The sequence below is a fragment of the Onychostoma macrolepis genome, chromosome 08 (genome assembly GCF_012432095.1).
Source record: "Onychostoma macrolepis isolate SWU-2019 chromosome 08, ASM1243209v1, whole genome shotgun sequence".
NCBI classification, from domain to species: domain Eukaryota; kingdom Metazoa; phylum Chordata; class Actinopteri; order Cypriniformes; family Cyprinidae; genus Onychostoma; species Onychostoma macrolepis.
In genome coordinates, this window is record NC_081162.1 from 15,805,559 (window position 1) to 15,830,715 (window position 25,157).

The 25,157-nt window shown below is 36.8% G+C and overlaps 3 protein-coding genes across 6 annotated transcripts; 1 reads left to right on the top strand and 2 right to left on the bottom strand.

Moving 5' to 3' along the window:
- The first annotated feature begins 1,234 nt into the window (after positions 1–1,234).
- Positions 1,235–3,357, top strand: prok1 (prokineticin 1). The gene is made up of 3 exons (XM_058785756.1): positions 1,235–1,306; positions 2,220–2,345; positions 3,238–3,357. The coding sequence occupies exons 1-3, from the start codon at positions 1,235–1,237 to the stop codon at positions 3,355–3,357; spliced, it is 318 nt and encodes a 105-aa protein (XP_058641739.1).
- A 512-nt stretch (positions 3,358–3,869) lies between these two features.
- On the bottom strand, positions 3,870–6,651 carry LOC131546275 (uncharacterized). Of its 2 annotated transcripts, none has more exons than XM_058785752.1 (6): positions 6,459–6,651; positions 5,856–6,164; positions 5,653–5,755; positions 5,455–5,570; positions 5,339–5,376; positions 3,870–5,094 (listed from the first exon to the last, which is right to left on the bottom strand). In XM_058785752.1, the coding sequence occupies exons 1-6, from the start codon at positions 6,496–6,498 to the stop codon at positions 4,921–4,923; spliced, it is 780 nt and encodes a 259-aa protein (XP_058641735.1). In that variant the 5' UTR covers positions 6,499–6,651; the 3' UTR covers positions 3,870–4,920. The 2 variants fall into 2 exon arrangements, with proteins under 2 accessions (XP_058641735.1, XP_058641733.1); XM_058785750.1 differs by having other exon boundaries at positions 5,455–5,573.
- Positions 6,652–10,030: 3,379 nt separating this feature from the next.
- LOC131546257 (zinc finger protein 335-like) lies at positions 10,031–25,154 on the bottom strand. 3 transcript variants are annotated; one of them, XM_058785705.1, is made up of 28 exons: positions 24,421–25,154; positions 22,355–22,553; positions 21,998–22,268; positions 21,799–21,876; positions 19,763–20,689; positions 17,849–17,992; positions 17,617–17,775; positions 17,252–17,510; positions 16,937–17,114; positions 16,669–16,781; positions 16,449–16,467; positions 16,228–16,344; positions 15,974–16,050; positions 15,705–15,865; positions 15,400–15,617; positions 15,207–15,306; positions 15,028–15,101; positions 13,876–14,159; positions 13,650–13,788; positions 13,352–13,558; positions 13,097–13,239; positions 12,841–12,980; positions 12,601–12,701; positions 12,346–12,432; positions 11,745–11,828; positions 11,478–11,543; positions 10,778–10,883; positions 10,031–10,636 (listed from the first exon to the last, which is right to left on the bottom strand). In XM_058785705.1, the coding sequence occupies exons 2-28, from the start codon at positions 22,544–22,546 to the stop codon at positions 10,515–10,517; spliced, it is 4,566 nt and encodes a 1,521-aa protein (XP_058641688.1). In that variant the 5' UTR covers positions 22,547–22,553; positions 24,421–25,154; the 3' UTR covers positions 10,031–10,514. The 3 variants fall into 3 exon arrangements, with proteins under 3 accessions (XP_058641688.1, XP_058641685.1, XP_058641686.1); XM_058785702.1 differs by having other exon boundaries at positions 13,650–13,791; positions 24,421–25,153; XM_058785703.1 differs by lacking the exon at positions 24,421–25,154 and adding an exon at positions 23,852–24,245 and having other exon boundaries at positions 13,650–13,791.
- Positions 25,155–25,157: the final 3 nt, after the last annotated feature.

Here is a 25,157-nt window from a genome sequence, read left to right on the forward strand (position 1 = left end):
CAAAAATATATTCATTTTTAAATAAAAAAACATATTCATATATATTTTAAAAAGCATTTAAAAATATACTTTGCTCTCCATACATTACATTACAATCCAAGAAAATACATTCACATATGTCACATTTAATGAAAACCTTTATTTGTTTTCTATAACATATATGTAACATATCTGAATAAAAATCAGAAAGGAACATACTCACTAAATCACTTACATATCTATATATATAGCCCAAAGTTTTGATCTCTAGCCTAAATGTATGAATTCATAATAAAGCATATTTAATTGTATGAAGGTTGAAACTAAATATATTTTTAATTTCAAAAATATATTTTATTAAGGTTCACTTTTTACAACACAACATATATTTAAAATGTATTTTGGCCAGGAAAAAAAAATAATAATAATTATTTGCCACATGAGTATGCCCGTAAATAAATAAAACTATAAACATTAACTGGAGAAATGACTGAATGTTTTATAGCAATTTGAGCTCCAGTGAAAAATAAGTTAAAAAAGTTATTTTGAGGAAATAAAATAAAAAGTGAATGAACAAAATATTGTTTTGCGTGTTCTTATAAATTAGTGTGGGCGACACTTTTTCCCACTCATATATCAGCGTTGTTGTTATTAAATTGTAAAATAACTTCTTATTTTAAATGATATTCAGTATAAAATGAGTTGACAATATGAGCACATTTCAGAATTCAATGAAGGGGTGCTTGAGCTTTATTGATATGGCTTTGGGGGCATATAAGCCAAAAAAAGACTGGCGAATAATGCTGCTCTAAATTTAACTCAGCTGATTTATAACCACACAAATCCAATGAAAAAATGTGCTACTCTAGCTGGTGTCATTAGGAAGGATGTGCTTGAAGTGAAACGTCCAGTGAGGTCTCTTCTCCATCATCCGGTCCAGCGTCATACAGAAAGAGATGACGAAGTCCCTGCGGAGGTGTGGGTGGGGGGAAGCGAGGGGCGAGGGGAGATAAAGAGAAAGAGAGATGGAGAAAGAAAGAGAGAGACAGAGCCAGACCTCAGACCTTATTTCAGAAGTTACCAAAGACTCCACACTCTGAGACAGGAGGACAAGACCAGCAGAGAACTGAAATCATCTCAGGGCCATACTCAATCCTCCAGGAGCTCCACAGGACAGAATAGAGATCAACAGGGAGAATTAGAAAAACACAAAAAAGAACGATCAAGCTTTTAGTGTTTGTGTCCCGCTGCTGCTATGAGCAGGGTGTTGATTCTGTCCGTGCTCCTGCTGTCCCTGAGCTGGTGCAGATGTGCCGTCATCACAGGGGTAAGTCTGACAAATCATCTCGCAGGACTTACTTTTAATTGCATTATTTAATTATGTCTTCATTGAATTGATCATTTATTTGTGCAGTTATACATAATCAATCATGTTTAGCTGATAGATAAATTTACTATTGATAAATTTCAATAGTTAATGCTAAAAAAAAAGTAAGCGGGAGGTTTGCTTATCCCCCAAATGGATTAAGTTCATTTATGATTTGCCTTAATTTTGCTTGTTCAGAATTTGCTTGTTCACTAATTGTTTAAAAAGCATGTTTGCTCGTAAGCCAATATGTCAAATTAAATGTAATTGTATTAGAAAAAAAAAAAAATTAATAATATAAACAATTTCTTTATAATCAAATTTTTGAACATTTTACAAAGTTTTCCCACATTAATTTGGCATTTCTATCACACATTTTTCTGTATATTTTATCAGTTTTTGCCCTATACTTTTACAGCCCCAATTAACAACCTCCATTTAACTCATATTTAACTGGATATCGTTTAGCATTGTCATTTCATGTAGAATATTAAATATATTGCACTGATTCACATGTAAAAAAGTCATTTCTATTGATCATATCATTTTTTACAGGGTTGTGTGAAAAGAGAAGTTTCCTCTCTCTTTAATGAGACACCTGAGCTTTTTTGACTGCCACAGGTTTTGATAGTTCTGGGAAAAATCATAGGAAATCAAACAGAATGTTATTTTAAATCAAACAGAATGTTTATAAAATAATTGAATTTGCACTCTTGGCATGGGGTAGATACATTTAAAAAAGCAAATACTTTATCATTCGTACACATTAACAAAGACTTTAACACAGCCATGCAAGGCAAGATCTTCTATTCACTGGGAATGAATGCCATACCGTATGTGACTGATGTTGTGTTGTGTTGTGTTTGTGTGTCAGGCATGTGACAGGGATGTGCAGTGCGGTGTGGGTCTGTGCTGTGCTGTGAGTCTGTGGCTCAGAGGCCTGCGTATGTGCACACCACAGGGGCTGGAAGGAGACGAATGCCACCCGTACAGCCACAAGGTATACAGATACACACAGCCATGAGAAACCCCTCCGGAATATGAAAGCAGTGATTTCACTGGCTGACCTGAGGCAACCCAGGCCTAACTGTTATAAGAACTGAAAGAAAACCAGGGGATAAACAGAGGAAAGATCAAAAGAGAAAGACAATTTAATCTTAGACTAGTCAGACCGGACAATGCAGCTTATACAGATGGTCAAAAAACTCTTTAAGGGATAATTTACCCCAAAATTTAAATTATTTATTGACCCTCACGTTGTTCCCACCCTGTATGAGTTTCGTTCTTCTGTTGAACATAAAAGAAAACCCATTGACTTCCATAGAATTTTTTCCCACACTGTGGAAATCTTAGCAAACGAGTCAATGTTTGCTTTTAAGTAAAAACTAACACATTGGAAACAAGTTTTCAATCTCATTTTAAACAGCTGATCGGATCGTGGAGTAAACATGGGTGATTGCCAGAGATGACTGAGAAAGGCTTTAAAAGAATCTGCTGATAAGAGTAACTGATATTGATCGAATGTCTCACAGATCGGGGCTGTTTATCACTTTGTCGGACAGTCTCAGACTGATACAGAGATACAGAAGCTTTGCCATTCAGCTGAGGTTACGAGGGTGTTTGTGACTCATTGATGACTAGTAAAACTGACAAGATCCTTAAACAGAAACCTAAGCCTATAGAGTTTTGTAATGTATCTTGATTAGCTAACCCAACGGCTGAAAAGATTTAATTAAAATGATATCTTTACAGCAGTCAGACACACAAAATGTAAATAATTCACAATTTATGTTTTCATAATTAATGCATTGCTGATCTAAAAGTCAATTAACTATATGAAATAATAATACAATCTAGTGACTAATGCAGTTATCTGTGTGTTTTGACTGCAGGTTCCTTTCCCTGGCAAGAGACAACATCACACTTGCCCCTGCCTGCCACATCTGGTCTGCACCAGGTACAGCGACAACAGATATCGCTGTACCAGCGACTTCAAAAACATAGACTTTTAACACTGGAAACGTGTGAGAAAGAGACAAATGAAGGTGGGAATACTTGAAAAGGAACAGCACAAGAAGATTAATAACAAGTGCCATAACACCTTTCTGGTCATGTTCATTTTTCACTTTCATGCACTTTGCACAACAAAAATGCTGTTATCCAGCTGCCCCAGAAATGCTGACATACATTATCCACCGTGGCACAAGGTCTACCTCAGAATCACTGGTTTACCTTGGCATCCACTACACTTGATAGTAAAAAACAAAGTTAGTTTCATCACCTTTACGTGAGTACACATGCAAACAGACATTTTTAAAGGAATGTGCTTAGGCGGGAATCATATTTTCTGCTGTGAATTTGTTGAAGGCTTAATTATGGTAAATAAATTATTATCAGTCTGAATGGTCTTTGTGTTTTTCTCACTGTGTGAATATGTGCTAGGTGTGTGTATGTGAAACAAAATATCTGATGCTTAATAAAAAAAAAAACGAATACTATATTTGTCCAGAAAAGACAGCAAAATAATGCTGTAATATTTTAATATTCCAAATTAATTTAGAAAATTTCAATACAAAACATTAAAATGCAATAATAAAATATTGAAAATAAAATAAATGATCATTGTTCACCATGCGTTAGGGTGTCAATACAACTGAGTTTGAGAATGGTGGTCAATATTAAATTAGCAGGCTATCTAGACACAGTGATTTTCTATTAAAGATGTATGATGAAAAGATGACTATATGACTCTCCTTTTTAAAGTTTCACTTCTGTTTAACAGTCTCTAACACTTCTGTATGACTGGTTCAATCTGAGTCTCAGTTCAGAGAATTTGCAAAAATAACACGAAAGATTGTTCCTCTGAAATCTGCAGCGAATGCAATGGATTCTCTTCACCTCTGAGACCTGCTGTAGACAGGTCAACAAACTGCCTATGAGCTGGATGAAGACAAAGGAGGGGTGCCATGAAATGTCATTGCTGAATTTATTGGTATGGTTTATGGAAGGTGGTAGGGTCTAGTCTTGATTCATTTGAGTGGCCTTGATTAACCCAGTGTCCCTTAAAACCTATTCAATACTAACGTAATGCATTGCACAAAACATGCGTCACCACATGTTTATGTTGCCTCGCTCAAAACTATTTCTGGATTTTGATGGGTCTAACTGTTGCTACCTAAAGAAGTACAGGATTGCAAAATCTGGGTTTCACTGATTTTCGACATCTAACTACAATTTCATAATAGAAACTTTCTCTGTTCATCCAAAATAAAATTATTGCAGTTATAATTACTGCATCACGAATTGTCGTCCTTTGTGTTTCCATGGTCAATCACCCACGCGAGTCAAATATCCAAGTGGATTTAGAGTAAAGAGTTACAATTTTTTACTTCTAGACATTTTCAGGCATTTATCATCATAATGAAATTTTTAAGAATGAAATACTTCTGCAGTATCAGTGTTGAATTAATAATATTGTTAAATCTTATTTAAAAAAATCCCTCAAGAAAACAAAAGCAACCACAACAAAAACAAACCAAAGCAATGAAAACATAGAACACAATTATTGCAAATGTTTACGCTGGTGCTCTCATAATCGTGGAATATTCTACACTTTCCTCTACTGTGACTGTAGAGTTTGAAGAAGCAGCAGTGTCCTTTGGGTTGTATATCTGCAAATTGGCATAAAGTTCAGATGGATCCTGGTACGGCTTAAAGTCCACCATAGAGTAGATTATGCCATTCTGCTCCTGTGGAGAGATGACATTTCAGAATCAATCTTTCAATCCATCCATCCATCGTAGAATCTAATTTTCCCGGTTCAGGATGATGACAGTGATTACAGAATACGCTGTAAACAAACTAATGATTCACCAAACGTTGATTTTACCTCAGATTAAACCTTATTTATAGCACATGGCTGACTTTGTCAAGCGACTGAATCCATGTGGTTTTGAGTCAATAGAGAAAACACAGTATGTATAAATTGCTTACCAGGGTGGCGTTAGGAGAACCACAAATTTCACTTTTATCTGTTAGGCGGGAAAAGAAAACGTGTTCAGTCAAAAATTCCTTAGATAAAGGAAAATGATCATTGTCCATTCACCTACCTGTGGATTTCTTCTTCCTGGTCTTTAGACGGTACACAATCAGTGTCATTGAGATGACAGCAAACACCAGAACACTTAAAACAGCAGCTAGCATGTAGGATGTTCTCCAGCTGTCACTGCTTAATGTATTGTGTTACACAGATTAATACCTGTTAAGAGTTGGAACTGTAAAGGGTTCATGATTGTGACGAAATGTACCTGTGTTTCTCTGCATCATCCTCAGATAGAGTGGGTGGAGAGGGAGAAGAAGTGGACCAGACTGCTGGTCTGCTGGTCTGCTGGAGGGCTTTATAGGAGGATTCTTATATATACACATATAAACATTTTTTTTTAATTAATTAGATTATTTTTATTAATGGCTGCTTCTATTAAACTGAACATTTAGCAACAGAAAATCTTACCAGAAACTGTAATTTTAACATATTCATAGGTGGCAGGTAACCCTCTGAAACCACATCCATACACGCCAGCATCCATTACACTTAGACCTATAATTATTACTTTGAATACTCCATTGTAATCAGTGATAAATATTCTTCCTTGATACATGGTGGCAACTTGTCCTCCATTATTCACAAACTGCTGGCACTTTGACTGATCAAACTTACAGCAAGCTTTTTCATAACTATAATAATCTGGGTGAAAGGAATATTTTAAAATAACTCTATCTGTTGAATAAGTCACTTGGAGTCCTTCTGTTGAATTCATTCCTGAAAAACATTTACTGAACATTAATGTTTTCTTATTTTAAAACTGAGATGATAAACACAATTCCATCTATTATCACTGCTTATATAAATATTGTTTTATTATGAAAATTATACAGTTATTTTATCAAAATCATCAAAATACATTTAAGTACCAATAAAAGAGTTACGGTTAACCCATAACTTTTTAAAATGCAACTAAAATAGATAAAATGCATGCTTTTAAACTTTAACTTTTAGTCGAATGTCAGATTTAGCTCCTTAATCTTCTATAAAGAACAGAATAAACATTCTCACCGTTCTCCAAGAGGACAAGAAGAAAGAAAATCAGCTTCATTTTCCTCTCTGATATTTCAAATATTCTTTAAAAATCTGAACAGACTCTGATGAACTCTTTCCTCTTCTTCTTTTCCTGTCAAATTGAGGAACGACCTATCTAAACATAAGACCATGACGAATAACTGACAGAAAAAGGAAGTACAGCCTTTTGAACTCATCAGAAAATTATTTTGACTACACTCTCAAAAACCACTTAAACATGATAGCCACATCAAAGTTTTGTGTAGTCATGACAGGTAGAAATGTTACCTCTAAATTGTCTGTTGGGCTTGAATAGAGTTTGAAAGATTTTTTCAAGTTCTCTATCGCACCCTCAATCCAGTTACACTGCTAAACTACAAAACGTGATGCTTGCATTAATTGGGAACAAATGATACTAAATAATCAATTGTAGCTACAGCACAAATAGTCACAAAATATTGTTAAATACATTCTCACAACTGGTGTGTTTTTAAAACACCTAAAAACCTAAGGTTTTTAAGTTTTTAATGCCACAGACCCTTAAATATCAGCTATATACTTTAACAAATAATGCCTCATTTATACAGTGAAAAATATAAATATTTTCAAATTGTGTCAAATACTTATTTCCTATAAAGCTGAAAACATTAATTCATTCATTCATTCAGAGATTTAAAAATGTTTTATAGTGTTTTTCTACGTCCAACCTGTTGTTTCTGCAGATTCGTCATTTGTACAGTCATTGTGAGAAGAAAATCACAGTGAATTTATATTGTTTCATTGATGAAGCTGTAACATACTACAGGCCAGGATTGAAAGAGTGAAACAGTAAATGTTTTTCAAGCTGCTGTTACACAACATTTGAATCAAGAATCCCATTATAATTGATAATTACTACTAGATTAATTTTTTTTAGTTTTTTTTTACAGTAAGTAGTGTGTTTAATAAAGACAAAACGGTACTATACTATTAAGCTACACAATTTACATCTACAGTTCCTGCAGAATTATGCTTTTTTTTTTTAACAGTGTAACCTGAACGTGGTTGCCTTGAGAGTGCAACAAAAGCTGTAAATGTTGAACTCTATTACATACTTGACCTGGGCAATGGAAGACAGAAGAAGAGATGGAGACAAATACGTCAGACTGTGATTTGATCATGAGTCCATCTGACTGAGGGTTTTGAACCTGTTTATAGTGATTCCTGTAAAACTGAAGCAGAAGCTGTACCTCAGTGATTTCACTGTGTCTGGTAATTATACCACCTGTCCATCTGCCGCATTGTTCTGCAGAATATATGTCACCCCCTGTTAAGTAAAGTGAATCATATTTAGGACATGAGTTTTAAGATGTCATCCGGTCATGAGTCAGATGCATAAACTGCTTACCACCATGGTGTCGAGAGAACTACAAGTTCCATATTTACATGAGTGTGAAAATCATAAATTATGTTCATTCATTAGATTTAAGAAACGGTCACATTAGTATTCAAATCTGCTGAGTATTTTGGTTCTTAATTAAATAATCAAGCCCACGCACACCAACCGAGGTGCAGGTCAGTAGATAACGAATTAGTGTAGAGAGGATATATAACTGCACACTAACTTGCAAATAAACTATTTTATTTAATTAACCAATGTTTCGTCAAGAAAGTATTTTGGTTCTACCAACCTGTGGATTTCTTCTTCCAAGTCATTAGAAGAAACACAAGCTAGCGTGCAGGATGTTCTCCAGCTGTCACTGATTAACAGGTTATGTTACAGAGGTTAATGCATATTAAAATATTAATGAATTCGTCCAAAATCGTCATTTACTCTACCTAATGTCATTCTACACCTGTATGAATTTCTTTCATTATTGTTTATTATTATTTTATTTTTTTGCTGTTTGGACCCCAACATTCTTCAAAATATCTTCTTTTGTGTTCTGAAGAAAGTGAGTCATGGAACAACATGAGGTTGAGAATTTTTGGGTGATCTGTCCCTTGAAGTCTTTTAATGAAGAATATAATATTTATTTCACAATTTATTATTTAACAATTATAAGAATTCGATCTCCAAATGAGCATGACCAACACAGCATATAAGACAGATGATACTAATTCTCATTTATGATGCTTCAGATTTCCTAATGATCAATCAATGAATGCAGAAGCCTTAATATAGAAATTGTTCCAGGTCTTACCAGAAGCTGTAACTTGAACATCTTGAGGTGGCAGGATGTATCTGCCTGCATCCATTATGCTCAGGTTCGTCGTTTTTACTTCAAATTCTCCATCATAATTAGTGATGAACATTCTTCCTGTATACAGTGAGGCAGCTTGTCCTCTATTATTCACAAAGGGGGAGCGCCCCAACTGATCAAATTTACAGCAAGCTTTTTCATAACTATTATAATATGATTGAAAGAAATATTTCAGTCCTGCTGTTAGATTCATTCCTGATAAACACTGATGTATCTTAAAAACAGAGATGATAGACATAATCCCATTGTTTATTGCTGCTTGACATTTCATTTGTAGGATGATTTTGAGAATTCAAATTAAATAAAATAATACAAGCAAAACAATTAAGGTTAATTCATAAACATTTTTATAATTTATCTACAACAATCCTGGTATTTATTTTAAATATGGAAAAATGTATGTACTAGAAATGGTTTCAGTCTAATAGCAATTTAACTTCATAATTTTCATTAAAAAAAAAAAAAAAACAAGAACCATTCTCACCGTTTTTTTCAATTCCATCTAATATTTCCCTTTGATCTAAGAGTTCCCAAAAAGCTGGACTGGCTCTTGTGAACATTTGATTTTAATCTCTTCAAATCGAGGAACAAACTATTGAAATATGAGACCATGCCGAACACCCGAGAAAAATAACATCAACAGGAAATCTCGCCTTGTTTCATTGTCAGATGGTGTTGTTAAAATGTATTTGTTAATCAAGCACTAAACAAAAAAAACAAACAAAAAAATGATATTTTGGAAATTCTAAAGGTCTCATCAACAGAAGATTCATCACCGCTGTTAAATAAATATGCAGGGTTAAATTTAATACTTACATCTGCAAATTGATTGAATACAATAGAAAGTCATATCGACTCCACCTTTGGTCTGTAAAACAAATGAAAATTGCATTTACTATAACGAACATTCAGTGGAAACTGAGCAATCACAGACCACAACATTAGACATTAGCCTATTAACCGCATCTCTGCAAACATATATTAAATTTTAAAACTTATGTCACAACCAAGTGAACAAAAATCCACCTTTTAAATGGGATGGACCTGATCTTTGGTATGGAGCATAAAAGCAGATTCAAATGCAGAAGAGATGAAGACAGCATTAACACTTTCATTTGATCACAAGTTCATCTGAATTTCTTCTAACCTAACACAGTTTGGTATTCATGTCTTCTTGAAAAAGCTCTTGAAAAATCAGCAAGATGTCTTAATAACGTACACAAGTTCAATTAAAGTTACACGTTTTCATATTCTATCACACTCCATTCCCTATTATCATTTCCACCATCTCTGTAGCATGATGACTTCAAGAAAACCAACAATTAGTTCAGATAAAGAGGTTGTGATTTATTTGGTATGCATTTTAAGTTCCTTTCTGTAGCCATCTGAAAGAAAAACAAATCTCTAAAACTTAAGAAGCCAATGATGAAACGGTACTTTTCACGTAAAATGAAAACAAATAATCAATCCTCCTTAATAAGCACTTCAGCTACAGCTAGGAACTGTTTCATAACAATGTGACATCAATCCTCCACTGAAGTAGCATCCATCGTAGCACATCACAGCGACACGTAAAATTAAATACAGGGATTTTCTATACAGACAGCTCTTGGCTTTTGTGTTTCTTTTTCTTTACAAGGCAAAACACAGTAGGCACACAAAGATAAATTGCTTTGAATATTTACAAAGGCATGAGTCGTATAATTTTCAGAGAGGATCTAACTGTACATTCACCCTCTAACTGAATAACTCTGGAAGAAGACAACTGTTACTTGTGATCGTCAGAGTGATCTGTGTGTGTGTCTTGTTTCTACTCCTCAGTAAAAGTGATGACGTCATACTGGATGCCCTGCTGCTGCAGCTGTTCCAGTTGTTCAGGTGTGGCCTCGGTGTAAACCGTCTGAGTCTGAGCCATGGCTGCATCTGCAACAGCTACACACACAAACACACATCACTTATACCGCCTCGGATTCTCTTTAACATAACCAGAAGGTTGTAGCATTAAAACTACCTGTTCTTGGCTTTTTTGAGTGAATAAAACTCCTAGGTAAGTGTGAAGGTGTAAGATCATACCAGTGACAGCAGAATGGGCGGCTGCCTCCAGGTCCTCAGGGCCGACAACCTGCTGCTCGGTGGTGATGGGGACGTACTGGATCTGTCCATCCTGAGACAGAGCAATCTGACACACAACACACATTCTTTTTTAAGAAATCAATGATCCAAATGAATGGTGCATTAAACTGATCAAACATGACAGTTAAGAATATTAAATTGCATAACAAAAATATTAAGCACTGTTTTAAATACATGTCAGAATGATTTTTGAAGGATCATTTGACACTACTGAAAATTCAGCTACATTACAGGAATAAATTACATTTTAAAATTTAATAAAATTGACAAAAGAACAGTTATTTTCAATTGTAATAATATTACTGTTTTGCTGTCTATTTTTGATCAAATAAACGCAGCTTTAGGGAACACAAAAAAACACTAAAAATGTCTTACTAACGCTACATTTTTCAATGATACCATGTTCCTGATTGATGTCACTTTATTAAAATAGCATTTCGAGGTTTCATATGCTGTCATTGACAACAAAGCTGCATATGGATCCATTTAGCATTATGTTCCTTAGAATCAAATCATTTCAAGTCTAAAGACATGAACAGTTATCATGCTGTAATTACTGTAATTCAAACACAACTCGAATGCAGCATAATATAAGCTGTAACATAAAAAATAAAATTGTGTAATCTGCTCTGGGCTCAACCTGTTGCTCCTGCAGAAATGTCCCGTCATGCTCATACTGAATGTGAGCGATCCGTCCATCCTCCATCTGCAATTTACAATCAGAATTGTTTTTGTCATAATGATGAAATATAACGTCCTACAGACCACAAATGATAATGAAAATGCTTTTCAGGCTGCAGTAACCGATCAGGTGAGTCTGTTCACAGCCATCAGAGAACTGTTCATCAACAACCATGAGGAATTCTGGACCCTTGGGTTATGAATGATGGAAAGAGCACATACTAACCTGAATGTGGTTTCCATCAGATACCACCACATATTCCCGCGGAAGCAGGTGCTGAACTCCGTCCTGAGAGATAATATACTGGACCTGACAAAATACAAGTACATATGAAGGTCTTGAATGTGTTTGCTTATCACACACATACACGCACACTACAGTTCCAAAGGTTTTTTTTAAGGATTTTATATAATATATTAAATTGTAATTTATTTCTGCAATGGCAAATCTGGATTGTCAGCAGTCATTACTCCAGTCTTCAGTGTCACATGATCCTTCAGAAATCATTCTAATATGCTGATTTGGTGCTAAAGAAACATTTCTTCTTCTTATTATTATTATCATTGTTGAAAACAGTTGTGCTGCTTAACATTTCTGTGGATTTTTTTTTCAGGATTCTTTGTCGAATGTAAAGTTAAAAAGAACAGAATTTATTTGAAATAGAAATCTTTTGTAACATTATAAATGTCTTTACACTTGCTTGTGCTCAACTTAATATCTTTACTGTATGAAAGCTTTAATTAAAAAAAACCAAACTCCAAATGTTTGACTGGTAGTGTGCTAGTTTACTGGTTTTCTGAATAAAGCCTTAGAAAATACGTTGTACCTCAGTGACCTGATTGTCTCCAGTCATTAAGTGCTGTACCGTCTGTCCATCTACTGTTGTGATCTGCTGAATATAGGTTGCCTCCTCCTGAGAAATGTAAAATTTTTTCAAAAACATGCAAAATGAGAAAACTGAATACAAAATCTTCTGTATTATACATACATTAAATATTAACAAGCTGCTCTGTTGACCAAAAAGTGTCAATCACATAGAGGATGAGAATGAGACTGTGTGCATTGTGTAAAAGTGCAATACCTGTTCAGAAAGCGATTGATCCTGAGCCACAATGATGTGTTCCTGACCCAAAGCCTGCTGCAACCTCTCTGGACTGATGACTGCCTGACCCGCCTGCAGATCTGAACAACACAGGAAAAAGAAATATTATAAAGGCATAAGTAAAAATGAGTGACACGTCAAATAATCAGAATAGGGCTGTGTGAATCCATTATTTCTATATAATCAAAATACAATCTCACTATGAGAGTCAGCACTTACTCTGCAGTGTGGCTAAAGCTTCTTCATCACTGTTAACAATGATTGTCTGCTGAGAGGGGACAGAGCGGGTTTTACGGGGCGAGGGTTCCTGAGTGTGAAGCCTCTCCATGTGGAACTTTAGATGGCCGTTACGGTTAAACCTTAAAGAGGAGGAAGTAATGGAAGTGTTGTATAACCAGTAATGTAAATAGCACAAATTGTCTGATAAATGAATTCTATTATCATTTTAATGATAATTTCTCAATTGCTCCCTTACCTTTGGCCACAGACTTGACAGGCGTAAGGCTTTTCGTTGGTGTGTGTCATCATGTGGCGTCTCAAGTCCTTCTTGTTTTTAGAGGCAAAACTGCAGCTGTTGCATTTATGAGGCCTCAAATATGCATGCATGGCCATGTGAGACTAGGATTGTAAAAAATAAATATATTATAAAAAAGCATTTAATACAACAAAAATGGTTTTGTAGAGGTCAGATAGATACTGAATTAAAACTCAAACCATATGACCAACACACCTTGACTTCTGGCCAAGAAGGTGCTGTAAAGTCACAGTCGGGGCATTTGAATGTTTTGGGGTCTATGTGCGCCCTCTTGTGGTTCTCCATGTCCGAGCGGCCGTGGAAAGCCTCCATGCATATGCGGCAGGAGAAGCGTTTGGTGTTGAGCTGTTGAGAAGGGGGTGATGGACACAGAGGAGGGGAACCTGGAGCTTCACTGCTTAGCTGCAGGAGGAGAATTCTGTCAATTAATATTTCCATTGGGAAGGAACACAATTGGCTATTCTATCTGTGAAGTAACAAAACCGAGTCTCACCTCTATCTGCTGCAGGACTCCATCTGTCAAGCCTGAGCTCAAATAAAACTTCTCTTTATTCTCTTTGAGAGGTGTAGAGATGGACAAGGGCTCGGTGCTCACTTCCATAACCTGAGGCTCTGCTGAGGGTTCCTCTAAACTGCTACCAAACACACATGCATCATCTTAAAGGATTTATATGACATTAAAAGGAATTAGAGTTGCTGTTTTTGACATTCAGTAGTACCTGTGTGCTGTCTCTTCAGGGGCCTGCTCCACCACACTGAAATCTGCTCCCTCGTATGTACCGATGCCAATCTGTGTCACCTCTTGCGACACATCCGTTGTCTCCTCTTGCTCCACGGTCTCTGTAGCCGTATCAAATGCCTCCTGCACCAGAGTGTCTCCGTTCTCTGACACATGGAATGTGACGATCTTTTGAGGCTGCAAGGATGAGCCCTCACTCCCAGAGTCAGCTCCGGTCCATGACCCCGTCTCCAGGGTCTTACCATCTGGTTTCAACACTGCCACCTGAGAAGAATGATCAGTTTATCACAAAAAATAAAAATATCGATAGATATATATAGTCATATAATTTCAGTTTAACACGGTGATGATTTCAGAGATACAGATGAACAAATATAATAAGCTATAATCATAAAAAGGCTTATACCATTATTATGGCTTACTTATAATTATTAAGTATTTATTGCATTTTACATTATGTAAAATAAAATCCCTATGTGTAAAGCATGTCTGATGTTTTGTACACATTAAGTCTATGTACACATGCATTAAAAGAAAAACAAGAAAAGCTTATTTAGTAAAGAAAACATGCCACTTTTTCTGACAAAGCTGAACTTTCAGTCTATTTTTAAATAATTTATACTTTGTAATACTCTACCACAAAACGTTTTATTGTTTTCTATAACATTTTGTATTGCTTATTTTTATAATACAAATACAACAATCTTATATACCAATATTTATTACTTTTCTTTTATTGTGCTTTTCTAGGCCTGTTAAACTTTCAACTAACAGATCCAATCCAGATATGTTCAATGGAATGTACTTAATATATATATTATTGTTATTATATTATGAATGTAACACTAAAATAGCTCTTTTTTGCCTTTTGTAGAGGGTGTATCTGAAATCTGTACATTTTAAAGCACAATTCAAAGGCAGAACAGTGATTTGACTGCATACACACTAGTACTGGCCTATAGTTTTGTCGTTGCTGTTAAAATTAGTATCATTCAAAAATTTCCGAATTTACACATTTTCTTTTTATAGATATCACCTTAATTCACTTTCTGGTACCATTTTATCCAATAAATGTCATACACATTATACATTTATAAGATTATTTTATATTGCGAGTGTGTCAGTACAGTACCTGCAGTTCTCTGGCGTTACTCATGTTCAGCAGCAGATCTAAAGCATTTTGGGCTGAGAGGTCTGTAGACTGGGCTGTGAGAGAGGGTAAATATCAAATGATGATATACGTATAGATGGATTCATAATCACACCATATATTTTAGGTGTGTTCCAATCACTAATAACTTTTCTACTAACCTTGCTCATAAATGATGGTAGTGTTTCCCAGTGCATCTTGAGATACAGATGTTTTCCCTATGGACTCCATGGTTTGGAGAGTAATGGGGTCCACTGTTACCTTTGGGTGTAAAACAAGTATTATATATATGGATGCTGGTATTTCCTTCCATTATTAATACAAGGGCGTCAAAATGCATATCTATGTACGTACAATGGTCCCTTGAAATTCCTGGGTTTCATGCTGTAATCTCAGTTCCTCAATCTGCTGCACGGTGAAAACAGACGTCTGGCGCCGGCGAATTGGCTCCTCTGGGTGGGATCGGCTCCACTCGTCAAAGGCCTCGGGGTGCCTACACTGCACATGCAGCCGCAGGTTCTTCCTGTGTCTGGTTGTGAAGTGGCACATTTCACATGAAAACGGCTTTTCACCTGGTCAGTGGGTAAAGATGGACAGATATAATCAGGAAACCTTTCTACAAGCAACATTTAAACATTCTTAACTGTTACATAACTCACCAGTGTGTTTAATGGCAATGTGGGACACCAGGAAATCCTCTTTACTCGTAGAGTATTTGCACTCTTCGCATTTGAATGGTTTGTCATTGGTGTGAGACAGCTGGTGATTAAGCAGGTGCTTCTTGTCATTGCAGGTGTACTCACAGAACTCACATTTAAACCTGACACAGGAGAGGAGAAAAATAGCTGCCTTTACATTATGTTAACCAGTGGAGTTCAGTTTTTAAGAGGAACAGACAGTTACACTGACATCCTGACATCTCACTTACGTGCTGTTGCCACAGTTCTGTATGTGCGTGAGAAGATGCATTTTGAAAGTGTAGCGCTTCTTGAAGGATTTCCCACACTGAAAAGCAAACAGTGTGAACATAGCAAATATCCAGGGCTGCGTTTCACAAAACCACTGTGAACCAATATAGACTGTACAGACTATTTTTTTTATCAGTGCTGCTTAGATTATTCACTGATTCATCAAAACTAGTTTAACAAAATTCACACACCTAGCTACATACAAGAACTTTACCTTGTCACACATGTGAGGTTTCTCTGTGCTGTGTGTCTTCATGTGCTGCGTCAGGCGTTTCTGCATGGGATATACGCGACAGCAGATGGGGCATGGAAACTCAGACACTTTGGGAACCTGTGAAGGATTGATGCAAGACTGCTGTTGCATGAAAACCTTTCCTCATCAAACCACTCAAAGCTAACTTAAACTGATACATCATGTCACATCTTGAATCTTACCATATCTGTCTTTCGACTCCTAAAAGAGAAGAAACAAGAACATTAATTTATACTATAATCAGTTTATGTCATATGTGAAATTTAAATTTCAATGTTTTACAATTTCTAGAGGACAGACAAAAATCTTTTAAAAGCACACAATCATAGACAACCTCAAGGGTTTGACAAAATAAAATTCATGAGGAGTGATTGATGAGAAGGAGACATGCTCAATTCTTACTTGCTTTTGTTGTGGACAGCTGAGTGCCGGATCACGTCTTTCTTATAAACACTGGAGTAATCACACATCTCACATTTGTATGGCTTTGTACCTTCATGATTGAACATGTGCTCCTATAGGACACAAACATCAATTTTATAGTTATATACACATTTCTTTTGACATTATATACAAACATTTAAATTACATTAAAAATGGTTCTTTAACTAATGAAAGTGAATAAAAAACAGTTTTTATGGATTGTCAGATGAAGGACTCTACTTCTTACCTTTAGTGAGGACCACCGTTTACAGCGGTAGCTGCACTGCAGGCACTTAAAGCGTTCAGGGTCATTTCCCTCGTGAGAATCCACATGGAATCGGAGATCCTCTTGTGACAGAAAGCGAGAGCCACAGATCCAGCAATTATGAGGTCTTAGCAGAGGTTTAAGGGATCTGTAGTACTTGCTTAAAAAAACATAAATGAAATAGAATGTGTTTTAAATGGATTATAAGGTTTTCTAAGACATAATTTTGTGTCAAACGGACAAGTCAAATTAATCAAATGTTGTGGATGGTCAAAGAGTAGTACAGGCGCTACTTACTTGCGATTCATGTACTTTTTGTACTTCTTTTGAAGGAATCGTTTAGAAGGTCTGCCTCTTTTTTTGGGCAAAAACTCCAGGTCGTCAGGGCCTGTGTTTGATGAGGGATCTTTGTTTTCTGAATCTGACTGGCTGACGCCTGGTTCCACTGCTGACCCATTGGATAGTGAGGAAGATCCATTCTCCAGTCCAGAGGAACTTGCTTCTTCAGGAGCTTGAGGCTCCCCTGCATTGCTTGTTTGAGTTGCTGCTGGTGACTCTGTTTTATACACAGGTGAAAATAAGAGTTATCTCAGACCTATGCAAGTCGTGAAGTAGATATATTATTATACTTCTTAGACCTAAAAAGCTGAATTAACACTGACCTGTGTCAGGAAGGAATTTGCGGGGTGGCCCCACCGCCCTGCGGGGCCGTCTCCGTGAGGTAGAGGAAGATGATGAAGAGCAGGAAGGAGGAGGAGTGCTGTGACTGGAAGCCAATCTGGACCTGGCCTCTTCATCAGCTGGCTTATAATCACTGTCGCCTAAATGCAAAATGCAGATAAATTAAAAAAACAGGAAATTAAATATAGAGTACGCAAACTGCTCTCCACTAACCTTGATCATCAAGAGCACCTGCATCAATGATGTCATCTTCTTCCTCTTCTGGTGGCTCCTCCTTCTTGACCTCAGCAACCTCTCGCGCCCTGCTGTCGGATTTTCGAGGACGTCCCCGTCCACGTTTCTTTTGGCCCGGACCACCTACATGAGATAGCACATTCTGAACAAGAGAAACTTAAGAGAACTGCATACATAAATTAAGACCTGATTGAGACTTAAGACTGCACAATTTTTTCTGCATTATGTTATTGTAATTGCACGTTATTAAATCACATATTGTTTGTTAATTGAGGCCAGAAAAGAAATAGAAATAAAAAGAAAATAAATAAAAACTAAAGCACAAATTAATTGCATTATATTTTGATTAAAAATCTGTTTGTTTGGCACGCATAAGCGTGACGGCGCTCGTTCACTTTAGTTTTAGGCTCATGCACTCAAAACTAGGGAAGTATTTCCATGACTTTCTAACATTTACAGATGAAGAATATACCTGTGAAATAAGTTATGCACTCAGGAAAACAGCACATCTCAAATACATTAAACAGTGCAAGTATCCTATCTGTCAGCAGCACATGCATCTGTCAGAGCATCTGACTGGGCAAGCTGTTTAAACTTTACGTATTAACTATAAAGCCCTTCAACTTGAATGCAATGTAAGTCGCTTTGGATAAAAGCGTCTGCTAAATGCATAAATGTAAATGTAAATGTAAATGTAAAGCATGTCTCATGTTTAGAACAAATTGAATTATGCACTTTCTCCGCAGCAGCTCACTCTCTATGTCCTCTGCTATTATTAAGATGCACTCATATCAAACTACTGTAACGATATATCGATAAATGGTATTTCCTCATACCATATCGCAGTGGCGGTTCTAGCTTGTATGGTGCCCAGGGCGAACCACCCCTTCTGCCACCCCTACATGAAATTAATTTGACATATTTTTTTTCTATTTTATATGAATGTATATATATTTTAAATTATTCAGGAAAGTAAATAAAATAAATACCATGAATCCCCCCAAAACTGCACAACTGCACAGTAAAAACCTTAATAAAAAGAGTGATGTTACATTTGTTTAAAAATAAAAAGTACATTTTAAAAAAATCACATTTTACTGTATGGTTATAGTTGAACAGAAAAAGGAATGTTGTTGCCCTATGTGCAATAACATAGCATAATACCATAAAATAACATAAGTGATTTATTAACCTATTTTAATGAGATGAGTAACAGCTGCCTAGATAAAAAAAATTTTTTTTGCAAATTTTCCCTCTTTGTTTTTCCTAAATTGGGCTCTCCCTTCTTAAGTTACCTAATTAAAAGTGACACAAGTCATTTATTTCACATAAGTGAAATAAATAGGCATTCAATTTTATCTCATCATGTTGCATCATATTTATTTTACAATTCTTTTTAATCACGGTATGCATTCTAACCAATCACATAAAGTTCTGCTGAGTTGATGAATGCAATGGCCAATCAGAGGCGTTCAGATGAGTCATCGCTGAAATGCCGGAGTTTTGTTGATAGTGCGTACTAGCTCTCTAAATTCAGCACTCTCACGAATTCTTTCATCATAAACAATGTTTCTCCGTATACACACTCCGAGTATTGACCAGGTTAATTGACCCACACAGTGACATTTTGACGTGCTGTGCATATGAGGATTAAAAAAACTCTTTTCTTCTTGTGCGGTTGTCAACCGTGCCACCCTGGGCGGTTGCCTATGTCGTCCATGCCTAAATCCCCCAGAACCATATCGCTTATAAAGAATATATCGATATATCGTACAACCTCGATATACCGCCCAGCCCTAGTTTAAGAGTGCCATTGACAGGGCCATTAATGAGGCAGATATCAAAAACAAAGAATACATTTGAAAATGACAAAATTAGCACCTCCTACTTTACCTGGTGGTTTAAAGTGTTTGTCTCTCATGTGGTTGATGAGCGTATCCTTGGAGACACTTTTATATGGGCACATCTTACACTTAAACTGCTGTACGATCACCACCTCCATCATTTCCTCTAGCTCAGCCATATCTGGGGTTCTGTGCCCAGGCTCATCCACCACCCCAGACTCCACCACTTCGGGCTCTGGGTGGGTGGAATAGGTCCCACTGCTACTTATGTATGGGCCAGGCAAGTTATCACTGCAGTCCATTTGATCAGTGAGCTGGGATCCCACTGTGTCAGCCAGTGAGTGCTGAACAGCACCCTCGTCAGCATATAGCGAGCCCTGTGGTAAGTAGGAGTGCTGGGGATCTTCTACCACACTTCCTTCCTGCTCTGATGCCGAGACGTGCTCCCTGTCATCCATGCTGCTGTCTATATAACGTGAATGCTGCGGCCGCTCCGCACCCTCTGCACCGTAATCCAAGTAGCCATCACTGCACTCTACGATGTACCGGGAGGAGCGAAACAAGCGTCTCTGAGGGCTACTGTTAGTACCGCTGCACTCTGCTGCGTAACGCCCTAGAGGTTCTTCTGAGTCTGCGACATTGTAGTTGGTGACCCCTGAATGACGTGGGGTCTGGTCAGGTTCGGCTCCCGAGCACTCGATGTACCGAGCCTCCCTGGTTTGGTCCGGGTCGTCTCCTCCACTGTACTCTATGTACTGGGAGTGCTGTGGCTGGTCTGGGCGGCTGCAGCTGCTACTGCCGTCGTCGTGCTCACGGTATCCGGAGTGTCCAGGCTGGTCTGGTTCCACGCTACCCTGTGGGTTTTCTGACAGGTCTGCCTGGTCCAGGCAAGTGGAGGTAGGTCCATCGGCAAGGGCTTCAATGGCAATGCGGCTTGACAGAGCAGATGAAGACATCTGAGCCACCATAGGAGCTCCTACACACAGTGAACAAAGGAAATGGCTAATTGAATATCCAAAAACTACACCTATTTCATCATTATTTACTCCCCCTCATGTTGTTCAAATTCTGTATGCATTTCTTCTGTGGAACAAAAAAAGAAGATATTTTGAAGAATGATGGTAACTAAAGAGTTTCGATTCCCATTGAGTTCCATTGCATTTTTGTCCATTCAATGGGAAGTCAATGGGAACTGAAACAGTTTAGTTACCAACATTACCAAAATGTTTTTTTTTCATACAGGTTTAGAACGGCAGGACAGGGAGAAACATTTCATTTTTACGTGGACTATCCCTTTAAGGCAATTTGAAAAGTTATTTTCTGCATTGAGAATGGTAGTAGTACTAGCACATTTTGGTCACATAATATACTAATTGACAATTTATGCATTTAAAATCTAGATTAGTCACACAGATTATAAGAAGAACAAGACAAAAAGGGAATTTTCCAACAATTTAAATACTGAAAGCACCATATGCAGGATGTAGGGGTAGTTTAGCCAAAAAAAGAAAAATCAGCCATAACCTATTAATGCTCTTCTTGTTTAAAACATTTGTATTTTTCTGTGGAAAAGGATTTGGTCATTTAGCACAGTGATTGTCAACCTTTCTGACTCCCATTTGTCCACAGATATGATTATAATTAAAAATGAAGAAAAGAAAATTCCAGAAGTTTGGAGGTGAATTAATATAATAAATATATTATGATTCTTTTTTATTTTATCTTATTTCAAAGCTTGCTTTGTTTCCCAACAACCATAGAGTGTAGGTGAAAAACAGTATGTGAAAAGAGTAGTATGTCCGAATTCACAGTGTTTATAAAACAGTAGGTGAAAAGTACCCAGATACTCTACTATTTCCCGGCGAGATTCTGAAGTGCGCATCTGATGGACAGTTTACTATCCCATGAGGCCACGGGAGAGGATTTGTGAATGTGAGTAAAGTGACATTGTGGGTCATGTCCGGATTACAATCATACTACACACATTCATACTATATAGAACATACTTTTTAATCACTTACATACTTATAGAGTAAGTGATTCTACATACAGCCCTTGACTTTGAACTCTAGGGATTTTTCTCACCATCATCAGGACCTTGAAGTATCAGATACTGTGTGGTCTCTGCACTGCCATCCTCTGCGCTCGTAACTGCAATGCATCCTGTAAAATGGGCACAGAACACAGTATTGACATTGAATACTACATAAACATAAAGATAACGATGTCCACCATATTTAATAACTTGGCTGTGATAAAAAGAAGAGGTAAGAGGTTTTTCTACCATTCATAATGTCAGGTCCAATGGTGGATTCAATGATCTTGTCAATAGCTGAGCCGAGATCTGAGGACGTGGAAGCAGTGGAATCAGAAACCATCATTCCTCCTTCAGAAACAGCGCTGGAGTGGACCAGGACCTGGACAGACTCTGACACCATGACTGACTGCGTCACTGTGGAGACGCTGGACACACTGGTTGACTGTGCCACAGAAGAGGAGTCTGGGAGATGAATTCTTCGCACATCTGTACTGGAGCTTGTCTCTGGGATAAAAACCTAAAGCGCAAGCCAAAAAAAATAACCTTGATATGATTTACACACTAACATGTGGCGATATAAACGCATGGTGTTGTTTGTCTCACCACAACTCCCTCGGAGCTCTGTCCTACGTGACAGTCTGATTCTGGGGCCGGGGCAGGAGGAGCCGCCGCATCGCTGCTATCAGCAGACATGGCTTCTGAAGACTCCATGCCCATGCCGCTCTCTGACGGCTCCTCCATCCCAGAATGCCCCACATCACTGCTGCTCTCCACCTCCATCTCCTCAGAGTCCATCTCTGCTCTGTGGGAAAGTGGCTGTCACTCAGTAATGCAGAACTAAGTTGGACATTGCATTCTGAATGATACATGCAAGGGCATGGGTGATGGCAAGCGCATAAAGTGTAATAAAGTAATAATGTTATTGAAAAATGTATTTTGATGTATTAACATGATTTTGTGGAAGTTCAGAATTTGAATATTTATATTAATGATATTTTAACAAAGTTTGAAGCCAGTAAGAATTTCTAAATAGAAATTAAGACCTTCAATTAGCAAGGATACATTATATTTATCAGTAAAGACCATTTTGAATAATTGTTGTTCTTTCTATTCATCAAACATTATCATGGATTGCACAAAAAATATTAAGCAGAACAACTGTTTGTTCAATAATAACAAAAAGAAATGTTTCTTGAGCAGCAAATCAGCATTAGAATAATTTGTAAAGGATCGTGTAACACTGAAAACTGGAGTAATGCCTACTGAAAATGCACAGAGATACATATTAAAATATATTAGAATAGAAAAGTTAATTTAAACTAAAAAATATTTCACAATCTTACGTTTTTTAACTGTATTTTTGATTAAATAAATGCAACCTTGGTGAGCAAAAGAGAATTATATAAAAACCTAAAAAAGTATGAATATAAACACAACATTTTTGAACAGATATTGTTTCTCACCATTAAAACAATTCATACTACATATACAAAAAATAGATTTGTTAAAATCATATTATATTAGAGATACAGTGGGTTTATATAATTGTTTCTATAATTATATAATATATACTTGTTTATATAATTGTGTAAATTGCTTTGCGGTAATCTGTGAGCTATGAAAATAAAAACCTAAGTAAAAATGCTAAATAACCTATTTTCTTTTATTCAGCTTTAACGACTGGACAGATCCACTTCAAATTCTGCAGAATTTTTTACAAAAGGCTTGTTGCAATCAAGTTGCACAACTAGATTTTTCTTAATAAACTATAATTTTCTAAATATTTATTGCATTACAGAGAGATATATATATATATATATATATTTTGTGTTGTATTGTCAAGTCAAGTCAAGTGACCTTTATTTATATACTTTTAACAATACAGATTGTGTCAAAGCACTTAACAGTATCAAATTGGAGGATAGAGTGTCAGTAATGTACAAGATTAAACACTCAATTTTCATTATTGTATTTATTGTTGTTTCCTACTCTGTGATGTATGTCTACTGCTGTAAGTTAGTGCCAAATTCCCCCAGAGGGTGAATACAGTTGTCTTGTGAAGACACCTTTCTAGGTCACTCAAGCACATTATAAGCTTACCAGTAAAACCACAAGCTAGCGTGATCCCCCATTAAAATCCTTTAAATAACAGAAAACATCTAAAAACTTTTGATTTCTCACATGTCCTCAACTGACATCAATCCCTCCCCACCAAAACACCCATCTAGCTGTGGTTGGGACATACAATCTTTCCCTTGACTCAAACTTATCAAGGACAAAAGGGTAACGTTATTTGTCCTTGCTCAACATATCACGTTCTGGTGCTAAGCACACCAGCAATTTTATGAAGAAAATGTCACTACATTAGACACCAAAAAGTCCTCTCATGGACCGTGGCTACTCTTTCCTCGTTTCTATCTCTATACTAAGCGCGTACGGTGTATGTGCTGCCCTTCCTCCTGCCTGCTCGCGCAGCGCCATTTTCCCTCCCGCCGCTACGAGTTAATTTTTTTCCGCTCAGGCGATATGAAGAACCGCTCGGGGACCTCGAGGGCCTAAGCGAGCAGGGAGAGCCAGTTCGCCCGAATGTTTTTCTCTTGCCAATCATGGAAGAAACTGTATTTGTACACAATTCTACACCATTATTTTGAGCTACGATTTTTTCTTACCTTGAATGGACGAGTATTTTGCTCTTCACGCTCGCGAATGAGGCGAAATAAAATAGATCTTTGAAAGCGAATGGTTGGTAATGGTTTCTAGTCGGGCGCCATCAGCGTCTCCTCGCTTCCTGTCCTCAAAGCTGGCCGGAACTCATTTATCCGTCACGGGGAAAAGACGAGAGGGAGAGACCCTTAATCTGATTTATAATATATCACGATTTATTTTAAAAGTGATGTTTTATTTAGAGAACATTAATATCGAACATCTCACTTCATCTTTTAAGTGTTTTATCAAATAACGTTGTAAACCGAAGGACTAATTGCTCTCAGAGGATGAAACCACCGAGTGTCTCGCGGATTAATATGACATCGGTTGTTTATTTTAAGATTCTCGTTTATAATTTTTGATTACTCCAACACAAACATCTTTTATTGCACATTTTGAATGTGAGGGGTTATACACGAGTCAGTTTATATTCTGTTAAATCTGTTCTGTGAATATAACGTTAGATGAGACGTTTACCCCACTGCATATGCTATCATTCCGCGTGAACTTCGATTAATATTTTGACTTTTAATTTAGGTTTTATTTGTAAAGATTAGTCCAGCGGTTTCACTTGTTTTAGCATTGTCTCTTACGGTAAATCATTTAGAGCAGCGTTAAAATATCAACGGACAGTTAGATTGCTCTTTGTGTCAGAATTCTTATATCATTTTAAGGTCAACAGATATTTAAATGTCAGAAG